The sequence below is a fragment of the Saprolegnia parasitica genome (genome assembly GCF_000151545.1).
Source record: "Saprolegnia parasitica CBS 223.65 unplaced genomic scaffold supercont2.57, whole genome shotgun sequence".
Taxonomy (NCBI): domain Eukaryota; phylum Oomycota; class Saprolegniomycetes; order Saprolegniales; family Saprolegniaceae; genus Saprolegnia; species Saprolegnia parasitica.
In genome coordinates, this window is record NW_012156451.1 from 9,832 (window position 1) to 27,345 (window position 17,514).

At 59.9% G+C, this 17,514-nt stretch overlaps 5 protein-coding genes across 5 annotated transcripts in view; 2 read left to right on the forward strand and 3 right to left on the reverse strand.

Moving 5' to 3' along the window:
* SPRG_22262 (hypothetical protein) overlaps window positions 1–8,285 on the reverse strand; it is a gene marked incomplete at both ends in the record, with an annotated part of 9,027 nt that extends 742 nt beyond the window's left edge. Inside the window, 9 exons of the mRNA XM_012349771.1 lie at window positions 19–404; window positions 446–569; window positions 671–805; window positions 852–1,157; window positions 1,207–1,785; window positions 1,843–1,920; window positions 1,970–2,481; window positions 2,535–7,696; window positions 7,801–8,285. Of these exons, the coding sequence (XP_012205161.1) occupies window positions 19–404; window positions 446–569; window positions 671–805; window positions 852–1,157; window positions 1,207–1,785; window positions 1,843–1,920; window positions 1,970–2,481; window positions 2,535–7,696; window positions 7,801–8,285 (7,767 nt within the window). The remainder of the gene's footprint in view (window positions 1–18; window positions 405–445; window positions 570–670; window positions 806–851; window positions 1,158–1,206; window positions 1,786–1,842; window positions 1,921–1,969; window positions 2,482–2,534; window positions 7,697–7,800) is intronic.
* A 1,382-nt stretch (window positions 8,286–9,667) lies between these two features.
* On the forward strand, window positions 9,668–11,707 carry SPRG_10563 (hypothetical protein; the record flags this gene model as incomplete). The annotated part of the gene is made up of 1 exon (XM_012349691.1): window positions 9,668–11,707. The coding sequence occupies one exon, from the start codon at window positions 9,668–9,670 to the stop codon at window positions 11,705–11,707; it is 2,040 nt and encodes a 679-aa protein (XP_012205081.1).
* Window positions 11,708–12,150: 443 nt separating this feature from the next.
* SPRG_10564 (hypothetical protein) lies at window positions 12,151–13,210 on the reverse strand (the record flags this gene model as incomplete). The annotated part of the gene is made up of 2 exons (XM_012349692.1): window positions 12,151–12,387; window positions 12,409–13,210. Coding segments are annotated over 2 exons (1,039 nt in total), but the record flags the coding sequence as incomplete, so codon positions are not given.
* Window positions 13,211–13,961: 751 nt separating this feature from the next.
* SPRG_10565 (dihydrofolate reductase) lies at window positions 13,962–14,627 on the forward strand. The gene is made up of 2 exons (XM_012349693.1): window positions 13,962–14,450; window positions 14,501–14,627. The coding sequence occupies exons 1-2, from the start codon at window positions 13,993–13,995 to the stop codon at window positions 14,535–14,537; spliced, it is 495 nt and encodes a 164-aa protein (XP_012205083.1). The 5' UTR covers window positions 13,962–13,992; the 3' UTR covers window positions 14,538–14,627.
* Window positions 14,628–15,319: 692 nt separating this feature from the next.
* SPRG_20928 (hypothetical protein) overlaps window positions 15,320–17,514 on the reverse strand; it is a gene marked incomplete at both ends in the record, with an annotated part of 7,252 nt that continues 5,057 nt past the window's right edge. The window contains one exon of the mRNA XM_012349770.1: window positions 15,320–17,418. Within this exon, the coding sequence (XP_012205160.1) occupies window positions 15,320–17,418 (2,099 nt within the window). The remainder of the gene's footprint in view (window positions 17,419–17,514) is intronic.

The following is a 17,514-nucleotide window of genomic DNA, read 5'->3' on the forward strand; positions in this document are numbered from 1 at the left end:
GAGCTTGTCGAGGTCGACGGCGCCGTCATACGTCAGGTGAAAGTACACGTTGCACGCGTCGACGGCGTGGGCTGTGCCTCCAAACAGCGGTGGACGTTGCTTGTAGCCGAAAATCAAGTCGATCCACTCGTGCAAATGCGCCGAGACGTAGTCGCTTTCGAGCGCGGCGCGGTGGAGTCGAATGAACTCGTGGGCCGACCCGTGCGCCCACGGCGGCAGAACGACGTTGTCGACGACGTCGCCGTTCTGCTTGATACCGAGCTCGATGCGGTTCGTATTGAGAAGAAACTCGGGGAGGTAGTAAAACTCGGGGATGAGCTCGCGCACGTCGCTCGGGTTGGTCGTGCAGCTCCGGAACGAGGCTTCGATCGAGTGAAACAACCGGTCGGCGTGGTCGAGCTTGCCTAGACGCACGTAACAATTGCATCGCCGACGAAGTGCGTACCGCCTTGCAGCTGCTTGTGGTAGCTCGTGAACGGCTGCAACCGCAGCAGAAAGCCAATCACAAACGCCGAACACGAGTAGTGCGTGCCATAGTGGAACGGCGGTAGCTGCGGCATGTCGTCTTCCTACGTTTCTCGATTCCGTAGTATCCTATCCAATGGATCGACGAAATTGTCGCTACCGAATGCGGGACTTGGAGCGACCGCTGGTACTCGACTTCGAGCACGTTGTAGCGCTCGGTGAAGAACGCCAAGCTCGCATCGTTCTGCACGCCAATGGGCCGCGACAAATTGCGAAAGGTTGCCGGGTTGCTCAAGTCGAGCGTCTCACTCGTGTAATCGGCCAGCACCCACGGGAAAATCTACAAATCTGTCAAAAATCCTTCAAAATACGTTGCAAAAACGTACGGGGTACTGCGCGAGATCGTTGTACGTGCGCCCCGCCATCGTGTTGAGATGCATGAGGTACTCGAAATTCGAAAGCTTCCGGTCGACCCAGCGCTGCATCGCACTCGCGTGCTCGAACCGCGCGCGCGGCGTGCGCCCGAGCGACGGCTGCAGCGCCGGCGGCTGCATGAAGCGAAGCGTCTGCTGCAACAAGGCGGCGGCCTTCTTGTCGAGAAAATTCACAAAGATGGACGCGCCGTCTCGGAAAAAGAGCTCGAGCGCCGAGGATCGAAACTGGAACCGACGGTGCTCGACGTGCAGCAAGCCCTACACGCCATAGGATGTGACGACGACGGGGAGCGTAGGAGGCGCGCACGGGCAGCGGCCACTTGATTTGCTTGCTCGTTGCTCGCACGACGAGGCTGAGGTACATCGGGTACATATGCAAGTGGCACGGCTCGTGCTTGGTCTTTGCGATCCACGCGCACTCGAACGTCGCGATGCGTGCCCCGGGGTCGATGCCGTCGGTGAGCGCGACCAGCGGCGTGTGCTCGCTCGCGGCTTCGTCGCGCATCTTGAGCTTTTCGTAAAAGTCCTCGTTGTACGCAGCGAGCGCCTTGGCTTGGAGGAGCTCGGTTGCCAGCGACAGCTGCGCATCGGCCTGCGAGATGGTCGGCAGCTCTGTCCATGCCGTTGGCGTCGCGTCCCGGGCGTAGTACCGCTTGAGCTTGCAGCGTTCGCGCCGCGTATTCTCGGCGCTGTCGAGCTTCCACTGCACGGCGACGCCGACGCGGCTGCCGTCATCGCCCCACGACGCCCGCTCGTTCGTGAGCGACCGAAGCAGGCGCTGCCACGTGTGACTCGCGTGCACGCGTTGCTTTTCGTACTTGTCGCTTGTCAGCTTCCACACGGACCGCTCCCACTGCATGGCGCTGCGCAAGATGTCGTCCATCGTCTACATCATCATGTATACCGTCTCTTTCGGTCAAAATGGATGCAGCAAAGAGGGTACCTTGGACGTATATCGGTGGCGGTGGCACTGCCGTGCAAGCAGCTCCCAGTGCACCCCAGCCAGCGTCTCGCGTGCAACCTACGAGGCATTGATCTAGGACTATACGCAGCCTCGCACGACGTCGTACTGTCTGAAGCCGCTCGGAGGCCATCTCGGCTGCCCAGTGGTCGCTGTCGTCGGTCATCGGATCGTACGGCGGCACGAGAATGTCCCAGTCGGCCCACTCGAGCGACGGCAGCTGCAGCACACTCTGCAGCTCGGCAAGAAGCGCTGTCGCGACCGGCTCGGACGACGGCGTCGGCGACGTCGACGACGACTGCTGCAGGTCGAGGAAACGTAGTTGCAGCAGCGCCTTGTGCCGCCGCGCGAGGTCCAGCGTCGTTTGGCGCCAATCACCTTGTGACTCGGCTTTGGAGAGGCCCGAGACGACGGCCAATGCACGCAAGATGTACCGCTGGGCATCCCCGCGGGCGTGTGGGCACTGGTCGTGAAAGAGGTACTCGTGCAAGAGGGGCGCGGCATGCTTCAAGGGTAACAGCAGTCGCAGGAGCGCCCGCAAGACACCGCCTTTTCGAGCCGTCCACGGCTGCGCCGTCTCAAGCTCAATCGGAAACGCCGTCCAGTACAGCATGTCCATCCCTAGTATATGCTTTAGACCTGTCGTGTACGGATGAAAGAGACAGAGGACGTACGCCGAAGCAAATGCAAGAGCGCTTCCACAAGCGCTACAGTAGGCGGCGCAGCGCGGCACCGGTCGTCTTCGACCACAAAGACGAGATGCCACACATTCGCGTGTACAAGCAGCCACTGTTGTCGCTCCGCGTCGACCGGGTCGGACGAAACGTACTGCCATTTCGACCCGTGGGCTTGGAGGCGGCTTGGCACGTCCATGTGTCGCAGACGAAGCAACAGCTGCGTCAAGTACCGCTGGCGCATCGCATCGGCGAGCGACGGCGGCGATATGGTGGCATCCAGGAGCGCGAGGCAGCGGTGCACGGTGACCCAGCCGTCGATCGCTGTCGCAATGCAGTGCACGGACCACGTGACGACCACGTTGAGCACGACTTGGCGGTCGTCGTCGTGGTCGCAGCGCTGCAGCACCAGTATCCACGACCGCAGCACGCGGTGGTGGCACACGAGTTGCAGTAGCCGCAGCTGTTGGTCGAGACCTCGAAAGACATCGAGACACGTGGCTAGCGACGCGCGTGGCATGGCCGCAAAGAGTGCCGGTACGACCACGTGCCGACGGTCGTTGACGAGCAGACGCCAGCAGAGCTCGACCACGTCGTCGTAGGCGTCGACGGGAACAAACGCAAGCGCTGCCAGCACGTGTCCGACGGCGTCCGACGGTGTCTCGGTCGTCGGTGTCGTCGCAGGAACGTCCCCGACCTCGTCGTCCGAGAGCTCGCTAAAGCTGTAGCTGCTCATGCGCCGAAGATGCGACGCGAACCGCACGTCGTTGTGCGAGGCCGCCATGCGCGGTTTGAACGCAAGGGCCGTCGCAAGCACCGTCGACGGCATCGACACCGAGTGCGGGCGGTGGTGCGCCGGCGCCTCGACCGGCAACACGCTCAGACACTGGACGACGATTTCGAGCCCGAGCAATTTGAGGCGACCCGACAGCTGCGGCCGTCGCAGCACGAGCGCGACGACCGCGTCAGCCGCCGAGATGGGCAAGCCAAACCCGCTCCATGGCGTGACGCAATAATGCGGGTCCAAGTTGGCGTCCGGCGTGTTGACTTGGCGGCGAACCTCCTTCTCGATAAGCGCTGCGAGCGTTGGCGCGAGCGTCGGTTCGGCAAACAGGCGGAGGAGGACGGTCAGCACATCCTTCTTTTGCAAGTCGTCGCCCGAGAAGGCAAGGAACCCCGTAAGCGCGTTCACATCGGCCGCCTCGAGCGACGTCTTGGTGCGAAGCAGCGTCTCGAGGAGCTCGAGGAGTGCGCCGCGCACTCTATGGCACTCGGCGGCACTCAAGTGGGACGCCACGGGGGCGTGCGTCTCGGGGTGACACCACTCGCGTCGATTGAACATGGCGCCTTTCTCAAAGTGGCTCGGCGACAAGACACCGGCGCTAGCGTCCATGCAGCCACCTTCGCTGGCCCAAATCGCTGTCGGCGGCGTAAACCAATAGTGCAACCGGAGATCGTCGAGGAGCTTCCGCACGGTCAAATGCGTCTGCCACGGCAAGCTGGGCGAGAGCACGAGCCGACGCAACGTCGCCACCGCGTACAGCTGAACGTCCAGCGGCGCGAACGACCAGAGGTAAAAGTTGCCAAGCCAGTGCTTGATGATGAGACCTTGCACGGGCCGCGGCGCGTCAAGCAAGAGCGCCGTCATGGCATCGAGGACCTGTCTCGTACGGTGCTGCGGCGCCATGCGACTGAGGAGATACGCCACGACCCGTACGCCATGGCCTTCGTGCAGAAAGCGTTGGTTGGCACTGTGGTCGTGCTGGAGCGCCGTGAGCAGCTGAAGCACATTCGCCGTCAGATCCGGACTCGGCTCAAAATCAAAGAGCGCCAGCAGTGGCAAGACGACCGCGATGCCTCCGATGCAGTCGAGCACGTCGACGAGATACCGCGTGTACACGTGGTACGTGCCCTCGAGACGTCGGGCCGCAAGCTGACGCGGCGTCGCCTCTTGAAAATGCAAGCTGCCGTTGAGGAAGAACTGGCCCTCCCAAACACTTGGGTGGTAACTCCAGAGGAGCTCGTCGAGGAGCGGGTCCGGGCGTGCCAAGAGCATGTCCGGGCCGCGGCGGTGCAGCAGTCGGACATTCTCGCGTGAGAGCGCTCTTCGAAACAAGTAGACAGCGCCAAGCTGCAGTCGCCCGAGGTGCGTCACGCCAACATCGCAGCCAATGTGGCACGACGCCACGGCCGCCAGCTCGATCGACGGGACGTCGTTCGTGCTCCAAACCACGTCGCCGTCGAGGCAAACACTCGCCTCGGGCCGCGACCGGAACGACCCGGATGCGTGCGACCAGCTTATGCAGTGCCACGCGTGCGGCACGAGAGGTACGTTAGTGTGAACGACGAGCTCCTGCGGCAACGCGTAGCACAAGACGCCCGACTGCACGTACAAATGGTAGCCGTCTCCGTTCTCGTCGCGGATCGAGACGAGGGATTGCTTCTTGCGAGACGGCGCCTCTTCGAGTCGGATCCACGTATGCAGCGTGTAGCCGCGCGACGGCAGCGTGAACGTCGGTGCGACCTCAAGCCCCGACTGCACGCCATCGAGAAAGAAGAACCGGCTGGGGCCCGCGCGCTTGGGCGTCACCATGCGGTAGAGTGCATGGACAAGCGATGCAGCGTGCGGCGCCATCGACGGTTTTTGCAAGAGGCGGAAGAAGCGCTTGAGCTGCTTGACGCCAATGCTATGGAGGCCAATTTCGACCATGACCTGCAAGAGGCCATCGAAAACGACATCGCCTTCGAGGACATCGAGGATCTGGTCGAGCGTCGCGGGCTGGACGTAGCAGCACATCGACCGGTTCAGCACCGCGTACGTCGTCGAGTCGAAGAGCTCGAGAAACCGGTGGACGACAACATGTTGCACGTCGAGGGAGCAGTGCCGGAAGAGGATCCACAACACAGGCACCGCGTCCGGGTTGTGAATCCGAGAACCCATGCGATCGTTGTCGACCATCATATCCAGAAAGAGCTCCATGGTCGCCAGAGAGATGGCATCGGGCTCGGCGGCCAAGCACACATGCACGAGCGGCGCATACGCAACACGGTCGTGGTCGTCGATCGCGGACCCAAGGAGCGACCGAAACTCGGCTTTGGACTCGCGGTTCCCCGCCATAAGCAGCGTGAGCACGGCGCCGACGGCTCGAATCACGCTGCCGTGGCTGGGCGTCTCGACATAGTGGCGCGAGTGGAGCAAATTGGTGAGATGCACGAAGAGCCCGCACTCTCGAAAGAGCGTCTGTGCCGACTTGAAATACCGACTCGATAGGAGCACCGTGTGGAGTATATCGACGAGCGCCATGACCACGTCGCCAACGCCATTCCGAGTCTGCGAGATGAGCTCGGAGAGGGACTGCGTGTACAGCTGAAAGAGCGTGGCGTGCAGCACCTCGGCCGACACGGCGGCAACGTGCCGAGCGTAGAGGAGCTCCAGACCCGCATGCAAGAGTCCGGGTAGCATCTGGAGCACAAATGGGACGCAGCTCGGGTCGTGCAGGAGCTGGAAGAGCGCCGGTAGCAGCCCACAGCGCATCGTCAGCTCGACGTCGAGGACGTCGACGGCTCGCGACGGCGTCACAAACACGTACAGAAAGCGAAGACTGGTCCGCCGGGCGAGCGACGAGGCGTCACTTCCGTCCATCGGCCCCAACAACCGCGCAAAGAGCGGGACGTGTGCGAGAAAGAAGGCGTCGAATGCGGCGCCTTCGGCTTTGGCCAGTTGCTCGAGCACCGACAGCATCGTGAAGCGAAACCACGCGTCGTTCTCGTCCGTCGTCGCGACGAGGCTCTTGAGCACGAGAGCCAAGTACGCTGTCTTGTCAGGCAGCGCGTGGACGATGCGTAAAAGTGTGGCCACGACGACCGCATGGTACACGACAAAGGATCGGCGCGGGCCCTTGTCCAGCTCCGCGATCGTCGCGGCGACATCGCCGAGCCACAGGATGTGCGAAGCGGCACAATTCGGAGCAAGCGCGTCAAACAAACCCGGATGGCGCCACAGAAACGACCACGCGTCGGCGTCACGGAGCGCGCTCGCAACGACCGTGCTCTGTGGATGCAGATGGAAGGCGTGCCGGAGAAAACACACGGCGTGGAGCTCGACGCTGACACCGCCGACGTGGCGGCGCGCGGCACGGCTCCAGTCCAACGCCACGAGGATCGTTTGCTCGAGGTAGGCGGCAATCGGCGACGCGCGCAAGTCAACCGGCATCGCCGTGTCAAGAAACACCACGGCCGGGGTCGCAAACGTGAGAAAGAGCGTATCAAAGAGCGCTTTGTAGCAGAGGTTGGCGTGGTGCCACACGTGATGCGCCGGCGTCAACGTCTCGATGCGCTGTGCGCCACAGGCCGTGACAAGACCGGTCGCAATCCAGCGCGCCGTGTGGCGCTGGCACGCGTAGCACAAGACGCGGTTGCCTTTTGCTTTCCCGACGTCCGCAAAGAGATCAGAGTGCAGCGTCAGCGCGTACGTCGGAATGTCGCAACCCGAGCGCGGCTCGATAGTCGACGTGGCCGCGAGCTGCAGCGAAGTGTCAAGGAGCCAGCGCAGCGGGGACCCCACGAGACTGAGCTTCTCGGCAAAAACGAGCCAGAGACTCTCGGCGCTCGCGCACACTTCGAGGCCGACACGGAGCACCATGGACGTGAGCGACGTCTCTTGCGCCATGCGCTGGGCCGAGCCCGACGGCTGCTTGGCCTCCAAAAGCAGCACATCAAAGAGCGCCGGCAAGAGTGCGTCGCCGGGAATTGGTGCCGAGAACGACGTACTTCGATGGACACAAAGCAGCGCCCCGACAAGTCCGAGCATATCGAGCTGGAGCGGGATCCAGGGCGACACGACCATGCGAGACGTGAGGTCGGCGGCCCGGGTCGCGGCAACAACGACGAGCAGGCTCTCGAGAACAAGACGTTCAAACGCAAGCAGCGGCGGGAGTGCGTGAAAGGCGTGGTGCAGAAACCCCATCGGCGTCGGCTTCTTCGAGTCAAAGTAATAGTCGGTCCACTCGTGGTGGACGTCGTCGAGCGCCGACAAGCACGCGTCCGAGGGGCCGGCGCTCCATGCAGCGACGGAAGGCGAGAGTATATCGGGCATGGCGACATCGACGTCGGCCCACTGCTGCCAGAGCGCGCTGGACCCGACAAAGCACACCTCGAGCAGCCTTGTCCAGCTCCGCAGCGTGTCGTACAGGCAGATCCGATCGTCGTCGTCGTCGTCCTCGTGTCAGCATCTTGCTTGGGACGCGCGGCAATGTGGTCGAGCCACGTCTGGAGCAGCTGCGTCATCGGGGCAAAGAGACAGGCGATCCCGGAGCCGTCGTGGAGCCGCAGCACGATCGCTTGGTTGCGCTTCCAGCGCAGCGCCTTGGACAAGACGCGGAGCGCGACCGAAAGGCGAACGCAAAGCGCGTGCTGTAGTGCGTAGAGCATCTCGTCGACGACAAGCGTGAGCGCGCCAAGCGGCCAGTCGCCCGCGCTCATGGTATCGTTGCTAACGTACATTTGCTGGAGCACCTCGACGTCGTGGAGGAAGCACGCCAACTCCGACGCGGGCCGCGCATCTACGTCGAGGTGACTCAAGTGGAGGTAGCGCTCCCATACGGCGGCGAAGGCCGTCCCGCGCAGATCCATCAGACGGTCGTCGGCGCTCCACGGCGCGAAGCAGCTGTCGGTCGACCTGTACGCGCTGGGCGGCGCGGCGAGCACGTCCGAGACCGAGTACGGGGCGTCCTCCGCGAGGTCGAAGCCCATGAGGTTGTGGCGGAGGACGTCGCCGACGATGCTGCGCTCCGTGCCATCGCCGCCAGACTCGTCCATGCGCCTGATTGGGTTCGTGGATATTTCCTGCGACAATGAATATTATGGCCCACGACCTAACCGGAGATATACGTAAATAGTGTATGCGTCGATACTGGGCCGTGCGGCAATACACCACGGATCGCACACTATATAGAGAGCACGATAAAAGCGTAGGGCCCCCTACCTCGAAGTGCGTCGAAAAAGAATCTGCATGCAAACGAAAAGGGCGCGTAACGTATGAGGGGACCCTCGTTTTTCAACGCGGTGAATCAACCGCCAGATTCATCCACCATGCTTTACGGGTCATTTACGATGGTGATTTGATGCCGCACACAAAGGTGAACCAAACTAGGTGAAAAGCGGTTGCTTTGGCAACCACGACAGCAATAGTACCTGCGCTGTATGCGTCGGCACACAGATCCATCGCCACGTCAGTTATCCGGATAGGCAGTCAAGGCCGATCGATGTGATGGCGTGACAAAAGACCCTACTGCATCCACAGGGACATCATGTGTACTACATGGCGAAGACACTCATGTGACCATGCAGCGCATCCTTCTTGCTTCGCTCGCCGCCACCGCCGTTTTGGCCAGCTCTACGCCACGTCGCTGGAAGGTCGAGCACAAGGTGCACAATGCCAACGCCCCCGGACGACCACAGAAGGGCAAAACGAGCCCCCGCGCCGCCGCCTGCGCAGCCACGGCCCGGCGAACGAATGAAGAAGAAATAGATTGTTAGTCTCTACGTATGCGAACTCTTTGTATCAACGAAGATAACGCGAAACACGTTCATGTATATAAGGTCGCGAGGCCTCTGTCCGACTGGGGCACACAGTGTCGTCTTAGTTGATAAGGCGGAAGCAAAACCGAAGTACGTGACGACAATACCCAGCGCCAACATGACGCCAAAGACGCCAGCTGCAATCGCGGCCGTGTGAAGTATGTTGAGCGGTGCATTGGCGATATGCCCTGGTCTTGTGCGCGGATGGGAACGAATTGGTGTTGTATGACCACGTCAGTGCCGTCACGCCGTTCGGTTCAATGCCACGTCCAAGTCGACGACCGCTGCAAGCCGCCGCTAGAGCGCAATCGAGAGCACACCGTTGATGTGCCAATACCCTCGTTTTCCGTGCCATGTCGCATCAAGTTGACACCGGGATCAACAGGTTTAAACAGCCTTGCGCGTAAGTTTAACGTCGACCAATGAAAACGCTGCTTAATGTAAGGACGCGATCTTGTCGGCCTTTTTAACGAATCCAGGTACAGACGTCGTCGCCCGTCGCGGCTTTCCGTACATGGTCAGCTCGATCGCTGAAGCGCAGCGCATTGATCAAAATGCTTCTCGTACTGCTCGTGTTGGTGTTGCTCTCGTCGCCGACGACAACAGCAGCGCTCAACGCCACGATCTGCGAGTCGCTCGCCTTTGCAAATGCACCTGTCGTCTCCATGGGCCGCACGCCCATGGGCCTCAAGAGCCTCGTGCAAGGCGACGCCGTCTGCTTCCAAGTGACACTCAACGACATGTCGGCCACGTGGGTCTCGATTGCGATCTCACCAACCGCCAAGATGGTCAACGATCCCGTTAACAACGTGGTCATCTACGACGTGACGCGGCCACCCGCTTTGCTCTACACGATGCGCAGCTATGCAAAGCACGACACACTACCACTGGCCGACCAGTCGCCGCTCCTCGTGTCGCAGTCGAGCAGCGTCAACGGCGTCATCACGCTGACGTTCCAGCGCAAGCTCGCGGCAGTGATCAGTTCGGACGTGGCTATTGACCCGACCGGCGTCACGACTCTTACGTGGGCGTACGGCACCGACACGTTTCCGTCGACGCACCAGGCCTGCGGCGCGCTCGAGCTCACGCTCAACTCGGTCAACAACACTGACGGTCCGCTTCAGACGCTGTACACGGGTGCGATTGCCGCTGGTGTCCTCGGCACCATGCTGCTGCTCGGCCTGATTGCGACGCACTGTGGCCGCTTCCGCCTCGTCAACTACACGGCGCTGTGCGCACCGCCAGCGTCCGAAACGAGTCTGTTGGCGCCATTCGTCCAAACCCTCGCCGACCTCAAGATTGGCGAAGTCGTTATCGTGCTGCTCTTTCTCAGTGCGCTCGTCGGCGTTAGTCTCTACCTCCAGACGCCAACGCCGATCCTCAATTACGCTAATTTTGCGTTCGTCTCGGGCCACCTCGCGCTCGTCAGTCTCGTGTTTGCGCTCCTCCCGATCGCGCGCGGACCGCACTGGCACTTCCTCTTTGGCATCTCGCACGACCGCATTCTCAAGTTTCACCGGGGTTGCTCGCGCGTCTTTGTTGTCTTTGGCTTGCTTCACTTGATCTTGAATCTCAAGTTTACGAGTCCCGTTAGCACCCAAGTGTACGGCCAGACCCAAGTCATTCCACTCGCGGGTTTGATCGCGCTCGGGTGCTTTCTGACTCTTGTGCTCGGCGGGTACGAGCCGATCCGCCGCCGCTTCTACGCGCTTTTCCAGCTGCACCACCGCGTCTTCTCGCTTCTTGGGCTCGTCGCACTCCTTCTGCACAGCACGGTCGTGCGGTACATGCTGCTGCTGCCACTGATCGTGTACGGTCTCTCGGGCGTCCTCCGGCTGCGCGCCTTTTGCCAGACGTTTGATGCTCGCGTCGATGTGGCGTTGGAGAAGGTGGTGACGCTGGTGCTCCCTCCCTCCGACAAGACCAAGCGCTGGGCGGCGACCATGAACCCGGCCTCGTTCTTCTACGTCCAAGTGCCCAGCGTCTCGGGGCTCGAGTGGCATCCGTTCTCGGCCATCGTGACGCCGGATGGCAACTCGATCGGTTTTTGCCTCAAGGTCAGGACCAAAAACCGCTTCGTCGACGACGTGTACCAGCGTGCGCTTTCGCTGCGTGCAATGACGCTGCCAATCGCAGTCGGTGGGCCGTACGGCAAGCTGTCGCTGGACCTCGGTCGATACGACGTCGTCCTTATGGTATCTGGCGGCATTGGCGTGACCCCGATGCTGAGCCTTGTCAACCAGTCTCGGCACGTCGATCTCAAAGTCGGGAGCAAGCTGCATTTATTTTGGAGTGTGCGCGAGGCGAGCGAACTCTTGTGCGCCGATCGCCTCATGTTTCCGTTGCCCGAGTCGCTGCACCACCGCTTCTATGTGACCAAAGCCAGCGACGAAGGTCAAGTCATGAGCGAGTCGTCGGGCCCGGTCGTGTACTACCCTGGACGCATGCTGCTCGATGAGATTGTCAACAACATCGCGTACGTTGGCAAAGCAGTGTGCGTCCTTGCGTGTGGGCCGCCGGGCCTTGTCGCTGACACGCAGCGCCACGCGCGCCAGTGCGGCTTTGACTTTCACAAGGAAGAGTTTATGTTTTAATTTGCTTTTAAAGTGCGTAGATACTAATATATGATTTTGGAGCGAATGAGTCGACTTATCGTGAGTCCTTTTGTGAGCAAGTATAGCATCCCAACGAGCTATGGGGTGGGCAGGTCATGTATGTTGGTGTACTGGCAAAGGCTGATTGATTGTCGTTGTAGCAGGGCTGGAGCGAATGCAGAATCCGGCGGGCGAGGTGGCAGATAATCTGGGATTCCAGCAGAATCCTTATACCATGAGGTTTTACGCTTAAGGCCTGGGCGATGTAGGTCGTACGACGGTCACTATGACTCGAGGCAGATAAGCTGCAGTGTCGAAGGGTGTTGAAATGCTCTCGTCTCAAGTAGCTCAGTCGTATCGGCACCATGCTGTCATTAGGGCTTATACATATTTTATCACAATCACAATCTTGTTAACAAAATATCACTTTCCAGTCGTTTCTCTCATGCATCGATGGGAAAGGCTTCGAGGACGTCGCAGCGCGAGCTGGTCATCATCTCCGTGTGGATTTGATTGAGGGCGTGCTCGGCCAGCGCAGCACGATTCTCTGCCCCGAGCACCGCTGCTTCGAGCTGGCTAATCACGGCAGCCTTCATCTCCATCGCATGGCGCACTCGCTCATGGAGTCGCTCCATTTCGTCTTGCTTGGCACGGGCCAACTGCTCTTCGAGAAGTCCTTGCTGAAGCGCATGATGCTGTACGAGCCGCGTTTTCTCTTCGACCATTTGCGTCTGGAGCGCCCGGTGCGTGGCTAACAGTGCGTCGTACTTGGTTTTTAGTTCCTCCACGGCTTTGGCCTCGCTGGCGACCTGGGCTTCGAGCTTGCAGATGGCGACTTCGCTGCGTGGCGTGGCGGCCTCGAGTTCGTGAATGCGCGCGTTGGCTTGTGCGAGTTGCCGCTCGAGCGACTTTGCGTGGCACCGCGCATCTTGCAGTGCACTCGTCAGGACCTGGGCTTCCTTGTCGAGCTGAGTCAAGACAGCCTGCAGCTGGAGCTCAGCCTGCGTCTTGAGCGCGTCAATCTTGCTCGTCACGGCGTCTTTGAGCTTGGATTCGTACGCAACTTTCCATGATTTGGCCTTGGCGCGCAACAGTGCGACTTTTTCATTGTACGCGGCCTCGGTGACTGTGAGCTGCGCGTCGGCGGCCGCTTGGATCTCGACGACTTTATCGTCGTAGAGTTTGGTGAGGCTCTCGAGCTCTTCAAAATGGGTCGTCTCGAGGCGCTGGGTGAGCTGGTCAAGCTCTGTTACGTGGCTTGCTCGTAGACTCGCGGATGCGTCGACCTCGTGCGCGAGCTCCGACTGAATAGCCGCGACGCGGGCCGCCCAATTGGTTTCGGCGTCGGTGTAGTTGGCGTGGAGTGACGAGAGCGCACTTGTGTACAGCTTCCGAAGTACGTCAACGTGGTCGACAAGCGTGTTTTCTCGGCCAGGTCGAAGGCCCGACGTGCGCACAATGACCACGTGCTCGTCCAACGCCGCAGCCATCGCTTGCGCCATGCGCCGCTCGGTCGTCGCATACGGTGTTGCATGCGCTGCACTTGGTTTTTCCTCGACGCAGCGCTGCTGCTTGAGCTTTAGCACCGCGTCTCGTGTTGCTTCGTACGCACGGGCGCTCACGAGGGGTGTTTCGCCCGCCATTCCAGCGTTTCCTCGACTGAAACGAGCCTGGTGGCTGAAACCACGCAACTTCAAACGCCCCACCGACTTGCGATGTCAATTATGTGCCCTTACGAGGGGATTTGTCTTGGTACATCGCGCGCCATTGGCGTTAATACCAGAGTAGCATTTAGAGAGGTTGAGTACATCACGGAAAATTACTTCAAAAATGGGCGATTGAGATGCCAACTCCTTCAAATTCCAGTGGTTTTTGTCTCGATCACCCTACCGCACAACCACGTCACGGACGCGTAAATGAGATTGCCAAGCTCTCTCTTTAGGACTCTAGTTAGTTCATGGCCGAGGCGCACGGGTATATGAGACCTTCACTGGACTACCGAGAAGGATTCATGAATGGACTTCGCGGATCGACCAACTCGGTCGACGCCGTCGTCGCACTGATAGGTTACAGTACATGACTTGATATTTGTATGCGTGCTGCTTCAATTTGCAGTTTCGATTTCGACCAATCACGTCAGCTGAAATCCAATCGTTAATAAAATACGCGTCTCGTACTTGCGTTTTGTATATCGTATAAAATATGGCATATTGTAGTACGATCCGCAGACTTCGCGTGTCATCATTTTCGCTTCGCACCATCAAGGCCCTATAGTCCTCGGCAATATGCAGATCAATATCATAGCCGCTGTGCCCCGGAACCGCATCATCGGCCGCAATGGGACGCTGCCGTGGTCGCTGCCCAAGGACTGGAACTACTTTCTCAACACGGTCAAGGGTCACGTCTCGATCATGGGCAAGACGTGCTTTGACGAGTTCGCGGCCGGCCCCGCCTTTCCCGCCATCGTCGTCTCTCGGTCGCTTATCGAGGCCGGCAAGACGCCGCCGCATACGAGCCTCGCGAGCAGCTACGAGGAGGCGCTAGATATTGCGCGCAACCAGGGCGTGAACGAGGTCTGGATTCTCGGCGGCCAGCGCATTTATACCGAGGCACTGACAACAGCCGACAAGCTCTACATCACGCGAATCGATGCCGAGTACGACGGCGACACCCTCTTCCCCGAGTGGGACAAGCATTTTACCGTGTGCGAGTCGCGCGTTGAAGACGAAGACAACGGTGTCCAGTACGAGACATTGTTCTATCAACGCTTTGGGTCTCACGCCACCTCTGTAGGCTCGCGTTTGAAGTGTGGTCGAAAGCTCAAAATTAGGTTGATTCTACCCGAGTGCCCACGGTACACATACTTATGACGTTAACCTATACTAAGTACCGACTCGTAACTCATACAAAGATAAGCTGCGCATCGTGTACAATGTAGAGCAAAGCGGGTGGCAGCGTCACATCGCAGATGACCAAGTCCTTGACGGGCTCCTTGACCGTCTTGGCGGTTGCTTAATCGCAATCGAGACCCACTTGGGCGGCGGCCTATGATTACGACGTGTGCATTTGCAAAGGCGAGCAACTCGCAGAACGTGGCGCTGAGCGATGTTGTTTTCGTTGCCGCCAACCTCGCAAATTGGCACAATGCGCAACGCATGGTCCACCCTGAAATGAATTGCCTGATATACTTGTCAATAGAGAGGGTGTCACAACTGCTCTATCAAGTGCTGCATCTATATTGTAATAAATTCTCTTCATGCGACGTTTGCGCGACGCAGGAGCCAAGGTTCAGTCCCTTCGCAATCGTTTGATGCAATATTGTATCTTTGTTCCTTTTTTCCACATCAGACATCAGATTGACGTCAAGTGCACGATACCTTTTCTCTCGCCTGAGCTCTTGCCTTGCTGTTGCAAACAACATATCTTGGGTTTACATAATCAACTTGACAAATCTTTGTGGGTGTGTTGCGTCTCCTGTAGCGCGTTCCAGTCACGCCCAACTCCTCCTTCGGCGCGAGAGCTTTGTAAAATACGCTAGTTGTTGACGACGGAGAAACAGCTGATAAGCGCCAAAGTGCATTTAGATCGAGACAACCACTACGTGGGTGCATCTCACGCAAGGGCAAAGAGCTCCTTGTGAAAGCTATAGCCACGGAGTGCCGCTTCGTATTGTACTTCGTCGACGAGCGATTGGGGTCCGCATACTACGACGCCGACGCGCGGCGACTCGAATGGATCAAGTGCGAGGACGTCGTGCATCGCCGGGCGTTTGGCTACGTATGCGACGTCACCGCCGTAGGCGCTCAAGACGACACCGTCAGACGTCGCGCGGGTGGCATAGTAGTGACACTGAACGTCCGGCAGCATCGGAAACATGAGTCGGTCGGCGCAGAGGAGGTCGTCGGGCGTTGGCACGATCCAGTGCAAGTGCAGCTGCGGCGCGCGCAGGACCATGCGACTCTTGGCTTTCTGGCGACGTTGGTTGATGATATTGAGGAGCGGTGTGATACCAACACCACCGGCAATCAAAACAACAACGTCCAGAGCATTCCAGGGGAGCGCGATGTGGCCGTAGGGACCGCCCAGTCGAACGCGAAGGACGCGCGTGTTACTGCAAAGCACCTTGTGCACAAACGAAGCTGGTGACTGCGATTTGAGGCAAAACCCGACCGAGTTGCCGTCCGGCGTCACAATTCCCGAGAACGGATGCCACTCGACGCCCGAGATACTGGGCACTTGGAGAAAAAAGTACGCGCCCGGCGACATCGTTGCGGCAAACTGCTTGGACGTGGGCGTAAACGGCAATACGAGCACCACAGTGCGGCGGCTCACAGACGCGTCGCACACGGTCGCGTCCGCCGTCGTCCAGTAGGCACGACTCCGCCAAAGCAGTGTCCAGACGTACAGTGCCAGCGGCAGTGCGAGGCTATAGGCCACTGTGCGGCTGTGTAGCAGCACGCAAACGAGGCCAATAATCGAAAAGGTCCGGTGGTGAAGATAAAACACCTCGTACATGGCCCGACGAAGTGGCTCGAGCATTCCGAGAAGCGCCATCGAAGAAAACGCGAGCAAGGCGACAAAACCATAGAGAGGGACGACCTCCTGCGTTCCGTACGCGACGCGGCTAAGCACGTCGATGCCCCGGTTGACGTTGACGGCCAAGTGCAGTGTCGCCGTCAACGTCACAAGCAGGCCCAACCACCGATGAAACTTTAGCACACGCTCGTGGGAGATGCCGAAAACGAGCTCCCAATGGTAGCCTCGCGCCACGGGCAGTAGCAGCCACATGAGCGAGACCAGAGCCAAGTGCCCCGAGACAAGCGATAGGCGGCGCACCCCAGTCACATTTGTGCCAAACTGGTGGACGACGACGACGCCGACGACAACGAGGCTCATGACGTACACGCCGACGACGATGGCTTGGCCGACACTGACATCGGCGAGCACCCGGCGCAACGGCGCCGTTACTGCTGGCTTGGGCGGACGGCAGAGCGGCTGCTCCACAAAGGAGCAAGGCCAGCCCGTGGCCGCCAACCCCAAGAGCACAATACAGAGAAAAGCCGAGAGGACGACGAGAACTGTGTACGACGTCACAAAAGTCGAGACGGCGCCGCCCGAGCCCGAGCCACTCGAGTCGCTCGACGGAATCGCGACGCGGAGGACGCCCCGCTCGGCGTGGTGCGACGGCCATGCGTGGTCACCGACCGCCCATAAGAGCGTGCTCGGGACGCCGGGTACAATGGCCACGTCTGTGCTTGTTTGAGCAGACAGTGACCGCGCAAAGGTAAACGAAACCCGCGTTGTGTTGACAGACGCTGCAATGACCGAGATGGGCGACTGGTCCTTCTGCACCAGGACGTCGGCGACTTCGTAGCCCTTCAGGTCGTACAAGAGCGGCAGCAGTGTCGTCGTGTCGAATACCACCGCAGAGCTTGTCGGCGTGTTCACCATGACGGGCGCGGCGGCCACGGCTACGGCAATCCACGGGGCTGTTCGCTCGGTCAAAGTTACTTGGAAGCAAGCGACGTCTGTCAACAGCTTGGCCTTTAGCACCATCGGGCCCATGGCCATGCTCTTGACGTTGGCCAATGCCTCGGGTGTACAGCTAGAAGCGGTGGCGACGACGACGACCGGCGCTGCGACAAACTGCAGCAGCGCTGCCATCCATCCCATCTCGACGCGCAGTCCTTCGGCGGGCGTCGGTTGGTGCACTGTGGAAGATCCAGCGACTTGCCATGAGCAAAGAACGTTCCGCGAGTTTGCCGTTGCAACGGTGCAGTACACCTCGTGGAACGCGACTTTCTAAG

What these genes read in the sequence shown, in the direction of transcription:
- SPRG_10565 (XM_012349693.1), top strand. Translation starts at nt 13,993, where the DNA reads ATGCAGATCAATATCATAGCCGCTGTGCCCCGGAACCGCATCATCGGC. An exon ending in GACGAAGACAACGGTGTCCA is followed by an intron (nt 14,451 to 14,500) that starts GTACGAGACATT and finishes CCACCTCTGTAG; the next exon opens with GCTCGCGTTTGAAGTGTGGT.